The sequence below is a fragment of the Emys orbicularis genome, chromosome 2 (assembly GCF_028017835.1).
Source record: "Emys orbicularis isolate rEmyOrb1 chromosome 2, rEmyOrb1.hap1, whole genome shotgun sequence".
NCBI lineage: Eukaryota > Metazoa > Chordata > Testudines > Emydidae > Emys > Emys orbicularis.
Genome location: NC_088684.1, coordinates 211,652,165 through 211,675,192, shown reverse-complemented (window position 1 = coordinate 211,675,192; position 23,028 = coordinate 211,652,165). Strand labels below are relative to the sequence as shown.

At 45.1% G+C, this 23,028-nt stretch overlaps 1 protein-coding gene across 1 annotated transcript; it reads left to right on the top strand.

Annotated features, from left to right (window-relative positions):
• The first annotated feature begins 8,851 nt into the window (after positions 1-8,851).
• LOC135873541 (C-C chemokine receptor type 4-like) lies at positions 8,852-11,500 on the top strand. The gene is given in 3 exon segments (XM_065398136.1): positions 8,852-8,914; positions 8,917-8,969; positions 10,256-11,500. Coding segments are annotated over 3 exon segments (1,200 nt in total). The 3' UTR covers positions 11,340-11,500.
• Positions 11,501-23,028: the final 11,528 nt, after the last annotated feature.

Below are 23,028 nucleotides of genomic sequence, written 5' to 3'. Positions count from 1 at the left end.
CACTGAGCTCTGTCTTGTTGCTCTCGGAGGCATGCATTAACTCATTGAACATGTCCTCACCCGTCTTCTTTTTCCACCTTCTAATCTGGCAAAGTCTCTGTCCCGGTGTGGAGGATGCACCTATGGACAAGGTTTTAGCTACAAAGAACACCAAGCACAAGGGTAGCATTGACAGTGCATACATTGTTTCTGGTGCAAGGTTAAATTTTTATTATTTTTTTTTCATAAAAAACACCCCTCAATACACTTCCCTGCAAGCCACAACATAAGCAGAACCGCTGGCTACTGCAAGAGTCGGTTTGCTGCTACAGCCATGGTGAGTGAGGCCACGAGGCATGGGCGAGAGGTCCTGTGCTGCAGCTTTTGTTAAGACATTCTTGGGATCAATGGTTCCAACCTCAGCACAGCCCCCTTTCCCATAGCAACCTGAATGGTGCTTGAGGACAGGCACCAGCGTAAAGCCCTGAAAATAATTTGATTGTTACAAAAGCGGCACCGGGTTGGGGTGGAAGGGAGATGAACAGGAAGTGTCCCCCTCCTTCTTTAAATGCTGGCTGCAACACGGGGTGATCCCTTCCAACCACAACCAGAACATGCTTGGGAAAGCGTGGTTGTGTGACCCAGAATTCACCAAACAGGGGCGGATTACTTATTGAATTACTTGCGGTTTAAGGGCTGGCTTTTAAAACTTCCCCCTTTCCCCTAGATGACTCTGCGATATCACTCTCCTGAGGGTAACAGAGGCGGAAAGGGCGCAGATGCTGCAAGCGTCTGGGTACAGACCTGGTCCTTATGTTGCAATTCTGTGTGCCGCAATGATGCCAGAAGAGTTAATACTGGAGTGGCGCCGGAATGTGTCCTACTGTGGTGGACAAAATAAGGCAGCTCTTCCCAGAAACCTTCTGCAAAGAATTGCAAAGTACCTCCATGAAAGCTTCCTAGAGATCTCAAGGGAGGATTCCCAGGCCACCCCCGGGCACATAAACAGTCTTTTTTGGTGAGCACCCTCGGCGTAGCTGGAGTGGCCACTGATAACCACTATACCTATTTTATTGTTCAGATTCAATATTAAAAATAATAGCATGTAACCCCTACAGTTTGATTGGAAATGTGTACTCACCAGAGGTGCCTTCCCCGGCCTCACGCTCTGCCGCCAACTGCTCCTGTAAGGGTCCAGAGTCAAAAAAAGTTCTTGGCTGTCGGGGAGAATGGATCCTCCACTTACCTGCCGCGCGTTCACCTCCTCCTCTTCCTCGTCAACAATGTCCTACTCGTCATTGCCTGAGGTCGCCCAGGACTCCTGGGAAGTATCCACAGAACGTTTTGGAGCAGTGGTGGAGTCGCCACCTAGAATCGCATGCAGCTCCTCATAGAAGCGCCATGTCTGTGGCTCAGAACCAGAGTGACTGTTGGCCTCCCTTGTCTTCTGGTATGCTTCCAGTCCCAAATTTCCCCAAAATGTGTGTTCTGCACTGTACAGACCTCACCTGGACAGTTCAGATATTTTAGGTCCATTGGCTCTGTCAGGGGACAATATCCTACAGCTTTCTACCTTAAATAGTTACCCACACAGTTCAGTTTAAACACAACACTGGATTAGTTTTAATAAAAGAATAAAACAAGCTTATTTTACTACAAAGAGATAAATTTTAAATAGGGCTGTCAATTAATCGCAATTAACTGATATGATTAACTCAAAAAATTAATCGCGATTTTAAAAAATTGTGATTAATTGCAGTTTTAATCTCACTGTAAAACAATAGAATACCAATTGAAATGTATTAAATATTTTAGATGATTTTCTACATTTTCAAATATATTGATTTCAATTACAACACAGAATACAAAGTGTACATTGCTCACTTTATATTATTTTTTATTACAAATATTTGCACTGTAAAAATGATAAACAAGAAATAGTATTTTTCAATTCACTTCACACAGTACTGTAGTGCTATCTCTATTATGAAAGTGCAATTTACAAATGTAGATTTTTTTTTGTGACATAACTACACTCCAAAATAAAACAATGTAAAACTTTAGAGCCTACAAGTCCACTCAAGTCCTACTTCTTGTTCAGCCAATCGCTAAGAGAAACAAGTTTGTTTACATATGCAGGAGATAATGCTGCCTGCTTCTTGTTTATAATGTCACCTGAATGTGAGAACAGGGGTTTGCAAGGCACTACTATAGCTGGCGTCGCAAGATATTTACGTGCCAGATGTGCTAAAGATTCATATGTCCCTTCATCTTCAACCACCATTCCAGGGGACATGTGTCCATGCTGATGATGGGTTCTGCTCGATAATGAACCAAAGCAGTGTGGACCAACACATGTTCATTTTCATTATCTGAGTCGGATTCCACCAGCAGAAGGTTGACTTTCTATTTTGGTGGTTCGGGTTCTGTAGTTTCCGAATTGGAGTGTTGCTCTTTTAAGATTTCCAAAAGCATGCTCCACATCTTGTCCCTCTCAGATTTTGGAAGGCACGTCAGATTTTTAAACCGTGGGTCGAGTGCTGTAGCTATCTTTAGAAATCTCACATTGGTACCTTCTTTGCGTTTTGTCCAATCTGCAGTGAAAGTGTTCTTAAAACGAACAACATATGCTGGGTCATCATCTGAAATGGCTGTAACATGAAATATATGGCAGAATGTGGGTAAAACACAGGGCAGAAGACATACAATTTTTCCCCAAGGAGTTCAGTCACAAATTTAATTAACACATTATTTTTTTTAAATGAGCGTCATCAGCATGGAAGCATGTCCTCTGGAATGGTGGCCGAAGCATGAAGGGACATATGAATCTTTAGCACATCTGGCACGTAAATATCTTGTGATGCCAGCTATAGTAGTGCCTTGCAAACCCATTCTCACTTTCAGGTGACATTGTAAACAAGAAGAGTCTGTGTCAGCAGGGACTTTTTGGTCCTGGTAGGTTCAATCATGCCAGATTGGTCTGTGGGGAACAGGCCAGACAAAACAGACACCCAGGTTGGGGGTTAGGTACAGGGCTAACAACACTGTCTTGTAAAAAACAAAATATGTTACGGAAACAGTGATGGAGAAATCAACCTTTACCGTGTGAGATGGCCTTCAGGAGTCAATGACCTGTATGACTGCCAGTGGTGAAAGCCGAAAGGAAGCCACTGGCATGAAGACTGAAGTGCTCAACACCAAGACAAAAACCAAACTTGGTTTTTGGAAGTACGGACAATGTACGAAGCAGGGAAGCTAGCTCAGGTCACAGCAGAGATGAGACGCTACAGCTTACACATCCTGGGTGTCAGCGAGAGTAGATGGACAGGATCGGGAAAATTAACAATAGCCTCGGGAAAAACTTTGTGGTTTTCTGGACGGGATGATGGACAACACCATGAGAGTGTTGCCATCCTTTTGAAGAAGAGAGTGGAGCATTCCCTGCTTGAATGGAAATCCATCAGCAGCAGACTTATGAGAGCCAGACTGAAAGGGAAACGTAATAATATCCTGATTCAGTGTTATGCTCCGACAAATGACAGTGATGACGAAGTAAGGGACAAATTCTACCTTACACTACAGGCGGAGTTAGAGAGAGTACCACGCCACGACCTAACTATCATCATGGGAGACCTGAATGCCAAGGTCGGTAAGGACAACACAAACAAGGACAGAGCAATAGGAAGACATGGGTGTGGCACTATGAATGAAAACGGAGAAAGGCTTATTGATTTCTGTAATATAAATGACCTAGTCGTCGTGGAAACCCTATTTGAACATCGTGAAATTTACAAGCTGACATGGTGTTCTCCAAATGGCAGAGATAAGAACCAGATTGACCATATCATGATCAATGGCAAGTGGTGACGCTCACTGACAGATGTGAAAGTGAGAAGGGGTGCAGATGTTGGCAATGAATAGCACCTTGTAACAGCCTCCATCAAGCTAAAACTGAGAAGTGTGGGTCCACCAGACAAGGGACGTAGACGTTATGATATTGACAAGCTAAAGTCCATTGAAATACAGAAAGCCTTCATTCGGCAGTCAAAGAACAGGTCTCAAGCACTTGCAGACCTTGATGAAGAGGAGGGAATGCAGATGAGGAGATCAACAAGAAGTGGGACAAAGTAACAGCAATTTCTAAACAGAGCAATGAAGCCTGTCTAGGCTACATGCAGAAGAGAAGGAAGGAGTGGATTACACCCGGCACATGTATTAAATGTATTGGTGTATGATTTGACCATATCCTGCCAGCCACCATTTTTGAGAATAGCGGAAAGGAATGGCCTAATGAGCCATTTGGTAAAGATGCATCAGCCAGAATCTGTGTCTGAGCTGATTTCAAGGCAGAAACAGACCTTTGAGGGTCACCAATTTGTTGTAGGTTTAGCATTTTAAAATAAGTAAAAGAATGCCATGATTGTTTTCTTTTGCATTGCAATTTGATGTTCCTGCTCAAAATGTTCTGTGTAAATTAATTCTGTTTTGTATGTGAATGAGGAATGTGTGTGTTAAAAGATAAGTGTGAAGGTCATTGCTGAACCAGATGGTCTAGGGAGGAACCAAAGACAGATGCAAGGGCACCAGGAGGCTGCAACACACCCCTATTGAAATGTCAGAGGAGGGCAGATTGACGATTCTAAAGATGAGACAGGCACCTATCAATGGGGACAAGACAGCTGTGATCAAAACCAGCATGGGATAACTCCCTGAGAGACTTGATGAAAGAACAAGATAAAGGATGAGAAGGACAATTTAAGAAAACAAGCACTCGCCAAACAACAATTGATTACAACATGATGGTGCAAAACTCATTGGTCCCGATGAAGGAAAATCATTATATAAACAGGGTGCCTTGCCATGAAACTTTGGGTTCATCCTGCCAAGACTTCCCCAGAGCATCGTGTCGCAACCAACAGAACCCGGCTCCTATCTACCCATGATCAACCTAGCTGGCCACTAGATTGATCCAGACTCTGGACTGGTAACTATAACATCGACTGGCAGGACAGAGAGTGTGTGTGTGTGGTGTGATTGAATGCATATGCTAATTGTTGTATCTTCAATAAATGCAGCGTATTGCCTTTTCCCCTGAAAAAGATCCCGTATGCTTCTTATAAGCATAACACTCGGAGGTCAAACACCTTGTGAGAGCGGACAAACGGCATTATAGTGATAATCTCGCAACACAAGCAGAGGATGCATCTGCTCGTGGTGAACAAGGAACCATCTACAAAATGACACGACTTATCAGTGGTAAACGGCAGACACCAACAAACACTCTCATCAGGAACAAAGGAAAAAGAATAAGAAATGTGCTGGACAGAGCATTTAAAAGAATTGCTGAACAGGGAGCCACCTAAAGAGGAAGAAAACATCTAGGAGGCAGAAGAAGATCTTGATATCAGCACAGACACCCCAACTAAGGAAGAGATCATTCAAGCCATCAAATCTTTTAAAAATGGGAAAGCTTCTGGCAAGGATAACTTGAATACAGAATTGTTCAAGGTAAACCCTAAATTAGCAGCATCTATCCAGGCCCCTCTATTTACATCAGTCTGGGAAAGGGAAAAGGTGCCAGATGAGTGGACCAATGGGATTATAGTGAAGATACCCAAAAAAAGGAACTTTCAGCGATTGTAATAACTGGCATGGTATCACACTTTTATCGGTGCCAAGCAAAGTATTGTGTAAGATCATAGTCCAGTGTATATCAGAGGCAGTTGATAGCGTTCTCAGAAAAGAGCAAGCTGGTTTTCGGAAAGGGCGTGGATGCACAGACCAGATCTACGAAACATAATAGAACAGTGCTTAGAATGGCAACTGCAACTCTACAGAAGTTTCATAGACTTTGAGAAGCTTTTGATAGCATTCACAAGACCAGCTTATGGTGCATTTTGCGGGCATATGGAATTCTTTTCTGTATAATCAATGTCATCAAAAGCTTCTATTTCAACTTTATATGCAGTGTTGATCACAGTGAGCTCAGTTTTGAAGTCAAAACAGGAGTACGTCAGGGGTGTGTCATGTCTGCAATCCTCTTCAACATTGCCATCGACTGGGTAATGCGGCTGTGATGCTCTGTACCTTGTGGGAACACCCTACACCCCCATGTTCATCTTTATAAAATGATTGTGTGGTATCCAATGCAAAGTTTATCATGTTGGGTGTCTTCAGAAGGCTCATACTGCACTGAGCATGGTTGTTATAGTGATGTTATAGTAATTGTTACAGTAATGTTATAGTAAAGTTATAGGTTATAATTTCACGCATATAGTTATGAGGCTGAAAATGTATCCTCGTGGCTTAAAGCAAGCCCATGCAAACACTCTCCAAGAAAAGAGAGCCAGTTCACACCTCATGAGGACATGGATGGGACAAACCCAGCCCAGCCTTACAGGAACAATGGACTCGAGGGAGTCACCCCCTTCCTTTGGTCAGTTTGGGACTGCGATGAGGTAATGCTCACCTGACTCTGAAGGGGGTGGGGCAAAGCCAAGAGGGAAGAAAGGACATGATAAAAGGGAGAGACATTTTGTCATGCTCTCTCTCTTCCACCTACATCTACAGACACCACCACCACCAAGCGACTGAAACGCTGATAAAAGGGGAGAGCCTGACTGAAAAGTAACCAGCCAGCCTGTGATGAGAAGCATCTAAGTTTTTAAGGACATTTAAAGTGTTAAGATCAGCTTAGAATGCATTTTGCTTTTATTTCATTTGACCAAATCTGACTTGTTATGCTTTGACGTATAATCACTTAAAATCTATCTTTATAGTTAATAAATCTGTTTGTTTATTGTACCTGAAGCAATGCGTTTTGTCTGAAGAGTGTCAGAGGCCCCCCTTGGGCTAACAAGCCTGGTACATATCAATTTCTTTGTTAAATTGACGAACTCATATAAGCTTGCAGTGGGCATAACTGGACACTGCAAGATGGAGGTTCCTAGGGTTATGTCTGGGACCGGAGATATTGGCTAGTGTCATTCGCTTGCAAGTCGCTGGGAGCAGCTTACATGCCAGAGGCTGTGCGTGAACAGCCCAGGAGTGGGGGTTCTCACAGCAGAGCAGGGTACGGCTGGCTCCCAGAGTCAAGGATTGGAGAGGCCTAGTAGATCACCAGTCCAGATAACACCAGAGGGGAACGTCACAGCGGTGTACAACAGAAGACATGCCAAGAAGCATTAAATGGACACTCTTCTCATCCCTTGAAGACCTGGACTTCGCAGATGATGTCACCCTCCTATCACATACCCAACACCATATACAAGGAAAAACAACTCGACTCAACGCATTCAGCCAGCAAATTGGACTGAAAATCAATCGCAATAAGACAGATATCATGACCTTTAATATTGACTTACCATCACCTGTACGGAGAGAGGATTATGTTCTCACCAATGTAGAAACATTCACATACATGGGCAGCACCATCAGCCAGATCGGTGGAACAAGCCAGGACATCCGGAACAAAATCAATAAAGCCAGGAACACCTTCAGGAGCTTAAATACAGTCTGGATATGATCAAAATACAACACCAAAACCAAAGTCAAGATTTATCATAGCTGTGTACTTTCAACTCTACTTTATAGTGCAGAATGCTGGGGAAGGAGAAAGTATGACGTGTCCAAACTGTCTTCATTCCATACAACCTGCCTCAGAAAAATCCTCTGTATCTTTTGGCCCAGAACAATCTCAAACCAAGATCTATTGACACAGTGCAGCCTAGAGGATCTGAGCACCATCATTGCCAGGAGGTGTTGGAGATGGATCGGCCATGTGCTTCGGATGGAAACTGATTCCATCACCAGAATAGCAATAAGATGGACACCTGAAGGCAAGTGAAAACGAGGCCGCCCGAAAACAACATGGTGTATTGCTGCGGAAGCCAAGCTGAAAAACCTGGGGCACAGCTGGGGAACCATTGAAAGACTTGCCAGAAACAGACAGGAGTAGAGGAGCTTCGTCACTGCCCTAAATGCCAGAGGCATAATAGGAACATGATGATGATGACGACGTACATTTCACCATGATACTATTGACCAACAAGTCACTAATTTTCAAATGCTACCTCACAAGGCATATTTTGTACAAAGATCATTACAATAGTGAGTGGGGTGTGAATACAGGGGAGCATTCAGTCACAACGTATTACATTAAAGCCAGCTAGAAATACACAGTAATTTCTTGATATTATTTTCCATTTAAGCAATTCTTGCAGCTGCCAAAGGAATTAGATGTGTTTGTAAATGAGGGAAGTGGTCCGCACCACCATAAATAAGAGGGAGGCGATCCTTGCTTTTGCAATGCCATGCTAGGCGAACCGGAGACAATCTCCCTATTAAGACATTGTACACACATTGGAAAACCCCTGCTTTAGAGAATTATGTTAGAGCAAAATGTGGAAAGTCCAGGTGCAAAGATAAAACCAAACAGATTATTAAACAACTCGAAGAGTATATTATAGGCACTTTTCTCAGCTTTTAATTAACTCATCCTTCAGTCCCTTTTCATAGGTGTAATCCTCTTGGGGTCAATGTTACACTGGAGTCAATGAACTACTCACATCAGGATGATCCCATAAATCTTTCATGACCTCTCAGGTCCTTGAGGAATAGCTGGGAGAAAAGAAAACAAAGGAGCAACTGTGTTCAAGTAAATTCAGAAAGAGACACAAGCAGAAGACCAATCACCAGTTGGAAATGGAGAAAGCTAGAAGGAATAAGACACACTAATCCCTGCCTCATGGCATTCGCAGGAAAGTGGTGGTTGTTTCAATATATATATTTTAAAGGCACATTATCATGAGAATTAAATGTCTCTGCTCTGGGACGGACTCCCCAACGAAAACCTTGTACTTCCTTTCAGATTATGCCACACCACATTCACAGCTACAGTGAGCAAGCTACCGACTTACCCAGAAAACAGGAGACTCTGCAATTTCAGGCAAAGGGTTTCTTCAGATCAACTGTGAAGGGGGAGAAAAAAGGTACAATTTACAAAATGCAATTCAGAAACAGTGATTTTGTATATTTTATACATTTGTTTTATATATATGATTATGCAGATATTCATGTACTTTAATGAGTTTTCTTTCTGCTATTGCTTCACTTTGAAATTGAACAATTTTCAAACATGGGCATAATCAAAATGTTCATGTTTAGTTTTTATTTTATTACAAAAGGGTAGAATTTGCATTTTAAAATTAACTAAAATGTCTGAATCTAGTTGCAGTGACTCCTAACTAATTCTTGTGAGTTGTTCAGTGTATATACTCTAGCACTAAAAACAATTTCTAGACCACTGGCTTAAAGGTCCTTCTTTTTTTCCCCTATTGGTGTTTTATGTAATTTGTACTTCAGCTTAACAAATCAATATCTATCTGCAATATAACACAACTACAGGGTGGGAAGGAGTTCTCTCTTCTGACTGGAGCATAAAACTTGGAAACAGCCATTATAGATTCTGTCCCTGGTCCTAGCACGACCTTAGACAAGTCTCTTAACCCTACTCAGTTTCATTTTCTCCTTTTCTACAAATGGGGATACTTACCAACCTCCAAAAATGTGGAGAGACTTAATTCACTTTGGCAAAAAGCTAGGAAATGCTTGGATGAATAATGCTATTGTTACCTACATTCACATGCAGTCTTTTTATGCTGTGTCCACCAACTGAGCAGCATAGCCTTCTTAAAATAATGCCAATTAAAATACATCTACTAAAATGCATATTAATGTGACAAATTCCTGTCACTCACTTGGCCACTGAAGAAAGAGACTACTGAAAATACAAATATATTTTCTGGACAGCAAGTTAAGTGCTGGTACTGTTAAGTAAGAGAGTCCTATTGCTGATATTCAGGAACTTCATGAACATTGCATTAAAAAGGAGTAGTGCTCTAAAAATGAGTCAGATGCTGTGGTCCTTGCTTATTTTTCACTTAGTCCTTAGTTAATGTTTGCTGGTGTAAATACTGTGGGTGGAAGTCAATTGGAGTTTTATCATTTACTTCATTGGGACTAGGATTTCAGTTCTTATGATTTGGTTCCAAGGTTTGAAGGATTTCTGTCACTTATTTTACTAATTAAACTCCACCTTCCTCCCTTCCAGCTGCAGTTTCAACTGAAAACAAACAGTCTGCAAAGACTTCATTCTTATTCAAATTCTTTTCAAAGACTTCTTTGGTGATACGGTTTCAAAGTTGCCTCTATTTTAGGTAAAGATTTTTAACTCCCCCTTGAGCATCTATTAACATTTGTACCTGCTTCTTCTCAGGAAGTGGAAAATGAACAACCAAACCACAGAAATCTACGACGATTCGACTCTATATGATACCTATAGTTACAATGATGACGATTCTTCAAAACCTTGCAGTAAAGAAAGCATCAAGAAGTTTGGATCACACTTTCTGCCCACACTTTACTCTCTGGTATTCCTGCTTGGCTTGGTAGGGAACTCTCTAGTCATTTTGGTCCTGTTCAAATACAAGAGGCTGAAGAGCATGACCGACGTTTATCTGCTCAACCTTGCAATCTCAGATTTGCTGTTTGTTTTCTCCCTTCCCTTCTGGTCTTATTATGCAGCAGATCAGTGGGTTTTTGGGGACGGATTGTGTAAAATCATTTCTTGGATCTATCTGGTTGGGTTTTACAGTGGGATATTTTTTATTATGCTCATGAGCATTGATAGATACTTGGCAATAGTTCATGCTGTGTTTGCCTTGAGAGCAAGAACCGTCAACTATGGCATCTTTACCAGTCTTATTGTATGGTTAGTAGCCATTTCAGCCTCAGTTCCAGAGATGATATTTAGTGAATCCTATAAGGAACGCAATCATACCACCTGCAAACCACGGTACCCTGGTAATTCCACAAACTGGAGGATTTTCTCCTCTTTGGAAGTCAATATACTAGGGCTCATGATACCTTCAGTGGTTATGATTTTTTGCTACTCGATGATCATTAAAACCTTGCTGTACTGTAGAAGTGAGAAAAAGAATAAGGCTGTGAAGATGATCTTTGCTGTCATGATTGTGTTTTTTGTTTTTTGGACCCCTTACAACATTGTGCTTTTCTTACAATTGCTGGTAGACCTGGGTATCATTACAAAGTGTGAAATCAGCAAAGATCTGGACTATGCAATGCAAGGGACAGAAACACTGGCTTTTTTCCACTGTTGTCTCAATCCCGTTATCTATTTCTTTATGGGGGAAAAATTCAAGAAGTACGTGAAGATGCTCTTTAAGAGCTGGGCGGTACCTAGAATGTTTTTTAAACGCTGTGGACTTCTCACCACTTACCACACTGAATCAACCAGTTCATTCCACTCACAGTCTACTGGGGATCAAGACGCTCTGTAAAGATACTGCAGTGTCTACCACAGTTACAAGAAAAACTGACAGACATCACAACATTAAAAAGTGTCTCATTTAAGCTGAACAGATGTGCATTTAAAAATAAGCCAGCACCTTAAAATAAATGTACCATAAGCTTTCAGTCCTGCCTCTGGATTTTTTTGAATGTAATGAGAAAAAAAGAGAAAATGTTTGAGAAGTGAAACCTAGGCTAGGCTTTTGGAAATGTAAAATTAATTTTATATTACAGATCAGTGCCAACAACACCTGCATTTACAGTGCTATGCGGTGCCTTTTGTTCTTCATCAGCACCAACAGCGAGCCCCACTGGGGGGGGGGGGGGGGAAGAGGAAGGCGGGGGGCGGAGATCAACAGTCATCACAAAATGCTTTGGAAATCTTAGCATATTCCAGTTATCGGCATAGGGTTTGTTAGATCAGAGTCCTAGTGTATAATAATTGTCTGTTTTAGCATGCTTTCTCGTTGAATATTTCCTAGATAATACATACTTTGTGTCTAAGAAAACTGAAACAAGATATATTTAAAATCTTGTTGTTCACCAAGATCTAAATTGTACAGTATGTTATACCACATATGTAATACCACATATGTATGCTTTTTTATACAAGTCTTCACACATATATAGACATTTTGAATGAACCTGCCATCATGTTGTTACCTAGAATAGCAGTTTTACATAATAATTAACATGGACATTGGTAGAAATATTTTTAAATAAAAAATGAGGTTTTTAAAAAAACAACAACCTACAATGCATCCTATGTGCATCATTTAAAACATTTTGTTCCTAGTCACGTTTTTAAGTGAAATTACTTTACTTAAACACCCTTTTTAAAAAACAAGACTAATAAGCCTTTGAAAAATGCCCCCTAACAAAATGACATTAAGCAACGAAAGTCTCCAGTTGGCAGGGGGAGAAGCTGCCAAAGCAGGAATCACTGCATTAGGGGTGAGGGAGAAAAAAGGGCCCAGCCAGGGCCACCCCTCCTCCCAACATCCCCCTGGACCCAGTACTGTGCAGGAGAGACCACCTCATTATGGGGGTACTAGGACCATGGGGATGCCTCTTCCTCTTCCCCTGGCCCCAGTGTGGCCGTGGCACAGCTAGTTGGCTGCTTCTGCTCCTAAGCAGGGACCTTTAGACATTCAGAGAACTTTCTCCACTTTTGACTGGGCTTTCTCTGCCCTGTGCTGTTTGCTCCAACCCTTCCTCTCCCTCACAGTCTCTTCCCCTCAGCGTGACTTAGCTGATCCCCTGCTAACTAAACCTAACCATTTAAAAAATAGTGCCACTATCCTGGCGTTTGCTGCCACCACATGGGTCATTCTGCTGGCGTCCTAGAATCCTTTTCCTACCCTCTCTTTTCTGCTCTCTTTAGATTATAAACTCTTTGGGGGCAGGGACCTTCCACTACTCTGCCTGCACAGTGCCTAGTCCTCTGGAGCTGCCCTTAGGCACTACTGTAATAAACATAATAAAATGACACAGGATAAGTGACCTGGAAGACCAAGTGAAATGTGCTGCAAGCTGCCTGTGGGAAGCAACAGCAGGGCAGTGCAGGAAGGGGCCACTGCTTTCCAGGAGGGGAGATTGAAGGTAAGGTGGGTCCTGTCTAGGATGTGTATGTGACTCGAGCTGTTCAGGGGGCAGACGAACCTTTACATGCCCCCCCCCACTATCAAGCGATACAATTTGGGGGACAACGCCCATCCCTACTATCTACCCTCTCTCACAAGACAGGCTGTCATAGGATTACCACCTGGAAAGGCCTTCTTCTGGTGTGGGGGTGGTCTTGCAGGCATCCCACCATCAGTTTCCCCTCTCAGGATCCCTCAAGAATCCTTCTCCAGCTCCAACAGGAACTTGCAACACGTTAATTTATTAATTTGGACAGCTCAGATCACAAATTGAAGCTCAATACCGTGACTCAAACAATGGCGTAGCCATGTCCTAAGTGCAGGGGGAGCAAACCTAAAAAAGAAGCCCCCCCTTGGCTCCTCCTCTGGCCATACCCACCCTGGCTCCTCTTCCCGCTCCGCGCCCCCACCCCCCCACTGGCTCCTCCAGCCATGCTGCGGCCATGCTGCGCCCCCCCCTCAGAGGGGCTCGGTCCGGGGGGAAGGGGCTGGGGGCGGGCTGGCGGCGAGGGCTAGCTGGGGCTGGCGGCGAGGGCTAGCTGGGGCTGGCGGCTCCCCCCGGCAGAGCAGCAAGCACAGCCTTTGGGGAGGCCGGAGGGCTCCTCATGGCAGAGGTGGGGGGAGAGCTGCCTGGCTCCGGCCGCATTCCGGGAACCAGGGCCGCCGCCCTGGGGCCCAAGCCGGGCTGGAGCCGCTGGGGCCGGGGGTGCTCGGCCCAGGGCCCGGGACCGGGCCGGCACCCCAGGACCCAAGCCGAGCCGGGCTGGAGCCGCTGGGGCCGGAGCCGCCGGGGCCGGGGGTGCTCGGCTGGCGCTGCTCGGCCAGGGCCAGGACCAGGTCGGCGCGCTCAGCCGGAGCTGCTGGGGCTGGGGCCGGGGCCGGCGCCGAGCCGGGCCGGAGCCACCAGGGCCGGGACCGGGCCGGCACGCTCGGCCGGAGCCGCTGGGGCCGAGGCCCGAGCCAGGCCGGGGCCTGAGCCGGGACGGAACCGCCGGGACCGGGCTGGCGCGCTCGGCCGGAACCAGGGCCGGCGTCCTGGGGCCCGAGCCGGGCCGGAGCCGCTGGGGCTGGCGCGCTCAGCCGGGGCCGGCGCCCCAGGTCCCGAGCCGAGTCGGCGCTGCTGGGGCCGGCCGGTGCTGGAGCTGCTTGGCCGGGGCCGGAGGGAGCCGCTCGGCAAGGGCCGGACTGGGCCACGTCGCGCCTCCCCGGAGCCCTCCTCCTCGCGTTCCCTCCCCCCCCCGCCCCAGCTTACCAGCTGCTGCCGGCCTGCCCCTGCTTGTTTTCAGACTTCCCGCAAACATCTGATTCGCAAGAAGCAGGGGAGGGGGAGGAGCAGGGGGGTGGAGCGTTCAGGGGAGGAGAGGGATGTGAGCTAGGGGAGGGGTGGACAGCTGCGGGGCCCTTTTAGGCGGGGCCAGCCCTGCTCAGGTGCCGCTTTTGAAAAATGTGATGAGGGGAAGCAGCTGCTTCCCGTGCACCCCACTAGCTACGCTACTACTCAAAGGATTCTGGTTCCACCGCCTTCTGGGACACCAGGCTCTTCATCAGACTCACTCGTCCTTTAGGCTGGAGGGCTCCCAGTGTCACCAAAATATCGGGTCCACCTAGCTGAGAGCCAATAACAGCCAGACAGGGATAAGGAGGAGTTGCTTTATTCTGCAGAAGAAAGGAGAGCTTTGCACCTTAGTACAAAAACTCTCTTTTACACACATTTTACAGATCCTTTATACACATTTAGACCAAGGTCCTTGCAGTGTTAACACTTGATTGGTGGTTGTCAGACCCGTGCTTTTGCTATCTGGTCAGTGAAAACCGGCTTGGGACCAGCTCCAACTACCTTAAGGCCTTGAAAGGGAAGACAGTTGAAAAGTTCAGGCTACTGTGTACTTGAAGTGTCTGGTTCCCCCTAATGGCCGCTGGCTGACATAACGGCTACTAGCTGTTAAGGGTGGGGGGTCACTAGTAACTTTCACAGTCCCCCCTTCGGGCCTGACAAACCTAAAAATTGTCAGGCCCGTTACGCAATTTGCGATCAACTTGGAGGGACAGATACTGGGTTTTTTTATGGACAACAGAGTTTTTGATCATAGCATTACACAGGCATTTGGCACATTGTATTATTATTTAGATAACACATAGGAAGAAAAGAAAGAAAAAGATTTATTTAACAATTGTTTGAAAGAGCCCCGTAAACCATGACCCAAGGTCTGGAAGGAGGTTTTTAAAACTAAAGGTGTGATCAAGAGATATAGTATGGAAAACAACAGCAGCATTTTGTTTATACATAGGTTATTTTGATATTTTGTTTTGCTTACTAATGTAGACTCTTAGTCTACATTCTATATTATTTACACAAGGTTGCAACAACTTTTTACACAGTTTTTTTTTACTTGTTTTACACATTTTTTGCTTTTACAAATTTTGCGTTATTAGGGTTATAGTTAGCTTAACTTTTGCTAACGAACTGTTATGCATTGCATTTTTTTTTGTTAGTTTTTTTTTTGCTTTTATAACTTTTTTGATTTGTACTGCTAGTACAACAAACATTTTTAAATTTTTATTTGCATTAAGTTTTGGAATTTAGATTTTATATTAGATGTTTTAACTTTAGGGGTTTTGATTGGATGTAATGACAATGCATGAGGAGCATGGACATGAAAGGTATTACTATTATTATGTTTTTTACAACAATAATAACATACTTTTACACTAGCTAACAACAACACAAGCAATAACATTTTTATAGCAATAATATGATGGGGTTTTTATATAGTTTTAGTTATAAAGCACAATATATTATACTTAATACATAAAATAGACACTTTATAAGCTGTATGAAAGGCATATTTTTAACTTGATATATATATATATTGAAGCATGTGAATTTGCTTTTGTATTTCAGAGATTTTCTGAACTTTTGGTAATAGTGAAAGCAAATTTTGAAATCGATTAGGTACTAAATTAGTTTAATTAAAGAGTATCTGGAACCTAAGGGCTACTTGGAAAATTTTATTTGCAGGCCAGTAAATAATATGATTGCCTGCAGTGGTAATGAGATTAAAATGTATGTTTTGCAATGTGGTGGTTTTAACATACACACAGCTATTATTAGCTTGAAAAAGTAAGTGTTTTGTCAGGGTAGTTTTTTGTTTTTTACTTTTTTAGCAAACGTAGTCATGAAGAGTAACAACTTCTTCTGGCTTCAGTTTACGAATACACTGAAGCTGTGGGGGTTTTAATGGCCAAAATGTCCATTGACTCCCTAATCCCATTCAAATGTCAGGTGTAATCCCAGGAGCACTGACTAAAAATTGATTGGGCATACCAGGTAGTTTAATTTTGCAGATGTCTTGGTGAATTACTTAATCCCACATGCATCCTTCCCATGGACCCAGCAGGATTCGGTATGTGGGAGCCCACATCCCACCAACTGGTCCATATGCTTGGAAGGAGCACTGAGAACGTCCGCACTTTTACCCAGAAAGTCTCCAAGTATGTCTTTATGGCCACAGATCAGATGGTACTCCTGATTTGTCTGTAAGGGCAGTGGACCAAGCCTGATTATGCTAGATTCCACTGCAATGCCTTCCCAGCTTTAGTGATATTCAATACCATTTCTGTTAGCAACTTCTGGGTCATTGAACTAAGGGCGGAAATAACATGTAACTCACCAACTCTAGCCTGTACCTGGGTTAGTTGTGTCCCAATTTCTCATTATGTTTTTGGTTTTTAAAAATATTTTAAACTTTTGCTGCACTATTGGCCCCATCCCAAAGGGATCCGGTCAAGTCTCTCTTCTTTCTAGAGGAAATAACTTAAGCCCTCTGTTGTGCTAATTTAATGGCAGCCCCCTTTGAGCAATTTGGGTATGTAGAGGTAATTTGGAAACTGGATAAGGGTAATGAAAATAGCCACTGCCAGAAATGGAGGCAACCAAGAACACAACAGGGCATTGTTGATTCAGATCTGGACCCGGACTCCAAAGTGTGCTGATCAAGTCTCTTTCTATAACACACCCGCACTGGTACCACAAATCTGAGCTTCCCTGAACTCGGAAGCCAAACTTTGTGGCTAGGGCCACTTTCTTGTGACATTTAACACACTTTTTTTTAAAGGCAGTGTCAAGGCTGTATCCCTACTTTGAACTTTAGGGTACAAATGTAGGGGCCTGCATGAAAACTGCTAAGCTTATCTACCAGCTTAGCTCTGGTCCCGCTGCCACCATTCTCGATGGATTCCCTCCCTGGGAAGCCTTGAGAAACCTTTCACCAATTTCCTGGTGAATACAGATCCAAACTGCTTGGATCTTAAACAAGGAGAGATTGACCCTTCCCTCCTCCTTCCTTTCACCAACTCCTGGTGAATACAGATCCAAACCCCCTTTGGATCTTAAAACAAGGAGAAATCAATCAGGTTCTTAAAAAGAAGGCTTTTAATTAAAGCAAAAGGTAAAAATCATCTCTGCAAAATCAGTATGGAAAATAACTTTACAGGGTAATCAAACTTAAAGAGCTCAGAGGAATCCCCTCTGTCTTAGGTTCAAAGTATAGCAAACAAGATAAGCACTCTGGTAAAAGGTACATTTACAAGTTGAGAAAACAAAGTAAATCTAAGACGCCTTGCCTGGCTTTTACTTACAATTTTGAAATAAGAGAGACTTGTTTAGAAAGATGGGGAGAACCTGGATTGATGTCTGGTCCCTCTCAGTCCCAAGAGCGAACAACCCCTTAAACAAAGGACACACACAAAAGCCTTTCCCCCCCCAAGATTTGAAAGTATCTTGTCCCCTTATTGGTCCTCTGGGTCAGGTGTCAGCCAGGTTACCCGAGCTTCTTAACCCTTTACAGGTAAAAGGATTTTGGAGTCTCTGACCAGGAGGGATTTTAGTACTGTACACAGAGAGCTGTTACCCTTCCCTTTATAGTTATGACACGCCCCCCAAATCACAGATAGTGTTGGACGTTCGGTTCCACACTGGCTGTGATTTCTTCCTGGAGTTCTAGGAGAAAACAGAGTTAACAAGACACATGTACCTTTAGACATACTACTGATTATATAAAAACTAACAATATGTTTCATTACAAGAACAATTGTTAACCAGTTAACTCTGGGAAACTTTCCCGGGAGAGTGCATTAGCCACTTTGTTAGAAGCTCCCGAAATGTGTTGTATTTCAAAATCAAAATCTTGGAGAGCTAAACTCCACCGAAGAAGTTTTTTGTTATTCCCCTTGGCGGTATGAAGCCACTGTAGCGCAGCATGGTCTGTTTGTAGTTGGAAGCGCCGTCCCCAAACATATGGGCGTAGCTTTTCCAGCGCCTACACAATGGCGTAGCATTCCTTTTCGCTGATTGACCAGTGGCTTTCCCTCTCAGACAGTTTCTTGCTGAGAAACACGACAGGATGGAATTCTTGATCTGGTCCTTCCTGCATTAAAACTGCTCCCACGCCTCGCTCGGAAGCATCTGTGGTTACTAGGAACGGTTTGTCAAAGTCTGGGGCCCTTAGCACAGGGTCAGACATGAGTGTTGCCTTAAGCTGGTTAAAGGCCTTTTGACACTTATCAGTCCACTGAACTGCATTTGGCTGTTTCTTTCTGGTTAGGTCTGTCAGCGGGGCGGCGATTTGGCTGTAGTGTGGTACAAATCGCCTATAATATCCGGCCAAGCCTAAGAAGGATTGGACCTGTTTCTTTGACTTTGGAACCGGCCACTTTTGGATAGCATCCACTTTGGCCTGTAGGGGATTTATAGTTCCTTGACCCACCTGGTGCCCCAGGTACGTCACTCTGTTTTGGCCTATTTGACACTTTTTAGCCTTAACAGTTAGTCCTGCCTGCCGGATGCGCTCGAAGACTTTTTTCAGGTGCTCCAGGTGTTCTGTCCATGAATCAGAAAAAATGGCCACATCATCGAGGTAGGCAACTGCAGATTCTCCCAATCCTGCTAGGAGACCATCTACAAGTCTTTGGAAGGTGGCGGGTGCATTTCGCAACCCGAAAGGGAGTACATTGAATTCATACACCCCTGCCTGGGTGACGAAGGCTGACCTTTCCTTAGCGGGTTCATCTAGTGGTACTTGCCAGTACCCTTTGGTTAAGTCTAAAGTAGAGATGAATTGGGCATGTCCCAATTTTTCCAATAGCTCATCTGTGCGTGGCATTGGATAGTTGTCAGGGCGAGTTACAGCATTTAGCTTACGGTAGTCCACGCAAAAGCGTATTTCCCCATCTGGTTTGGGAACTAGAACCACTGGAGATGCCCATGCACTGGTAGAGGGGCGGATTATACCCATCTGTAGCATGTCCTGGATCTCCCTTTGTATAGCCGCTTGGGCATGAGGTGACTCCCGGTAGGGTGGGGTTCTAATTGGGTGAGCATTACCTGTGTCAATGGAGTGGTATGTCCGTTCGGTCCGTCCTGGAGTGGCTGAGAAAATCGGTGCAAAGCTTGTGCACAGCTCCTTTATCTGCTGTCGCTGCAGACGTCCCAGGGTCGTGGAGAGGTTCACCTCTTCCACGCCACCATTCCTTTTTCCTTCATAGTAGACACCTGCAGGCCACTCCGCGTCATCAGTTTCCTGGGCTGTAAACTGGCAAACGTTTAATTCTCTAGAATAAAAGGGCTTAAGAGAATTAACATGGTATACCTTAGGCTTTATGTTGGAGGTGGGGGAGGCTATGAGATAGTTAACAGCTCCTAGGCGCTCCTGGACCGTGAATGGTCCTTCCCACGACGCTTCCATTTTATGGGCCTGGAGCGCCTTTAAGACCATGACTTGGTCTCCTACTTTGAAGGACCATTCTCTGGAATGTTTATCATACCAGGCCTTTTGCTCTTCCTGAGCATCCTTTAGGTTTTCTTTAGCAAGGGCTAAAGAGTGTCGGAGGGTGTTTTGTAGGTTGCTTACAAAGTCTAGAATGTTAGTTCCTGGAGAAGGCGTAAACCCCTCCCATTGCTGCTTCACCAACTGTAATGGCCCCTTAACCTCGCGGCCATACACAAGTTCAAATGGTGAAAACCCTAAACTGGGATGTGGTACAGCCCTGTAGGCAAAAAGCAACTGCTGCAACACTAGGTCCCAATCATTGGAGTGTTCATTTACGAATTTACGTATCATGGCCCCCAAAGTTCCATTAAACCTTTCCACCAGACCATTGGTTTGATGGTGATGAGGGGTGGCAACCAAGTGATTCACCCCATGAGCTTTCCACAGGTTTTTCATGTTCCCTGCCAGGAAATTAGTTCCCGAATCTGTAAGTATGTCAGAGGGCCACCCTACCCTGGCAAAAATGTCTGCTAATGCCTGGCACACACTTTTAGTCTTGGTGTTGCTTAAGGGTACAGCTTCCGGCCATCGGGTAGCAAAATCCATGAAAGTCAGTACGTACTGCTTTCCTCTGGGTGTCTTCTTTGGGAAGGGACCCAGAATATCCACAGCTACTCGCTGAAATGGGACCTCAATTATGGGTAGTGGCTGGAGGGGGGCTTTAACCTGGTCTTGGGGCTTTCCCACTCGTTGGCACACCTCACAAGACCGGACATAATTAGCAACGTCCTTGCCCATTCCCTCCCAGTGGAAGGACTTCCCCAACCGGTCTTTGGTTCTGTTCACCCCAGAATGGCCACTGGGATGATCATGGGCTAAGCTCAAGAGTTTTACCCGATACTTAGTGGGAACTACCAGCTGTCTTTGAGGATGCCAGTCTTCTTGGTGCCCACCAGAAAGAGTCTCCTTGTATAAAAGTCCTTTTTCTACAACAAACCGGGATCGGTTAGAAGAGCTGAGAGGCGGTGGGGTGCTCCGTGCCGCCGCCCAAGCTTTCTGAAGGCTGTCATCTGCTTCCTGCTCGGCCTGGAACTGTTCCCTTGATGCTGGAGACATCAGTTCCTCCTTGGACTGTGGACTGGGGCTTGGTCCCTCTGGAAGCGATGCAGGTGCTGGGGCTTTTTCCATTGACTGTGAACCGCTGTCCGCTGGTGCACTATGTGGTATTTCAGGCTCTGGCTGAGCCTCTTGGGTAGGGTTATCTGCTGCTTTCGCCAGTTTAGGCTCGCTGGTGCCCTCTGGCATTGGAGTTGTAGACGGGGTTGCAAGCGCTGGACTCAGTGCTGGCAATGGTTCTGGTGCTGGTTGCGTTGCCAGTTCCGGTTCTGGGACTGGCTTTGGCTGCGTCTCTGGGATTGGATCCACTACAGCTGTTGCAGTCGTTGGCAGGGGATCCGATTCCACCACCTGGTTTTGGGTCTCCGGTAACACAGACGGGGCCCTGGTGGACGGCTCAGGAACAGGGATGGGGGTGAAAGCTTGCTTAGCCTGGCTGCGGGTGACTATTCCCACCCTCTTGGCTAGCTTCACATGGTTGGCCAAGTCTTCCCCCAGCAGCATGGGAATGGGATAATTGTCATAGACTGCAAAAGTCCACATTCCTGACCAGCCCTTGTACTGGACATGCAACTGGGCTGTAGGCAAGGTTACAGACTGTGACACGAAGGGTTGAATTGTCACTGTAGCCTCAGGGTTGATGAGTTTGGGGTCCACTAGGGATTGGTGGATAGTTGACACTTGTGCCCCAGTGTCCCTCCAAGCAATAACCTTCTTTCCGCCCACTCTCAAGGTTTCCCTTCGCTCCGAGGGTATGAGAGAGGCATCTGGGTCTGGGGTTCTTTGGTGTGATTGGGGTGTAATGAACTGTAATCGGTTGGGGTTCTTGGGGCAGTGAGCCTTTATGTGCCCCAGTTCATTACATTTAAAACATCGCCCTGCTAAGGTATCACCGGGGCGATGTTGGTTGATGGAGACTGGTGTGGTGGGGTGAGAAGGCGTCTGGGGTTTCCCTTGGGATGTGGGTGGGGTCTTGGGTTGTCCCCGGTGATAAGGTTTTGTTTCGGCGTGCCCCTTCTGATATTCGCTCCAACTGCTACTAGCTTTTTTCTTTTCTGTCACCTCCACCCATTTGGCTCCAATCTCCCCCGCCTCGGTTACAGTTTTGGGCTTCCCATCTAGGATGTACCTTTCTATTTCCTCAGGAACACCCTCTAAAAACTGCTCCATTTGCAATAGGAAGGGCAACTCTTCCGTAGATTTAACATTTGCTCCTGATATCCAGGCATCCCAATTTTTCCCAATGTGGTAGGCATGTCGGGTAAATGACACATCAGGTTTCCACCTTAGGGCTCTGAACCGCCGACGGGCATGCTCAGGTGTTAGCCCCATTCTGATTCTGGCCTTGTTTTTAAAAAGTTCATAACTGTTCATGTGTTCCTTAGGCATTTCAGCCGCCACCTCTGCTAAGGGTCCACTGAGCTGCGGCCTCAGCTCTACCATGTACTGGGTTGGAGGGATGTCGTATCCAAGGCAGGCCCTTTCAAAATTTTCTAAGAAGGCCTCAGTATCATCGCCTGCCTTGTAGGTGGGGAATTTCCTGGGATGGGAAGTGGTACCTGGAGAGGAGTTGTTAGGATGGTCTGATGCACCCTGCCTAGTCCTTGCTGCTTCCAGTTCCATCTCTCTTTTATGGGCCTCCTGTTTGGCTTTTTCTTCTCTTTCATGGGCCTCCTGTTTGGCTTTTTCCTCTCTTTCATGGGCCTCCTGTTTGGCTTTCTCTTCTCTTTCATGGGCCTCCTGTTTGGCTTTCTCTTCTCTGTCATGTTTGGCTTTTTCCAGCTCCATCTCTCTCTTGTGGGCCTCCTCTTTGGCTTCTTTCTCGAGTTTTTTAATTTGAAGTAGTCTCTGATGTTTTTTCTCATTTTCTTCTGCTTCTAGTCTGGCCAGTTCTAGTTTGCTAGCTGCTTCACTGGTAGTCATTTTCCTGCTTTCCTGTGCTGGGCCACACCCCTCTGCAGTTGACTGAAACTGGGATGTATTTAGCTCAGGCTCCTGCTGAGTGCTGCTGAGTTAACAGAGACTTTCTAACAAGCTACTCCCGAGGATGTAAAAAGAAAAAAAACACAATTCAGATTGTAAATTACCTTTACCAGATCAAAGTTTGCTCACTTATTGAACCGTTCTCTTAACAAAGGACCTTGTTAAAAAAA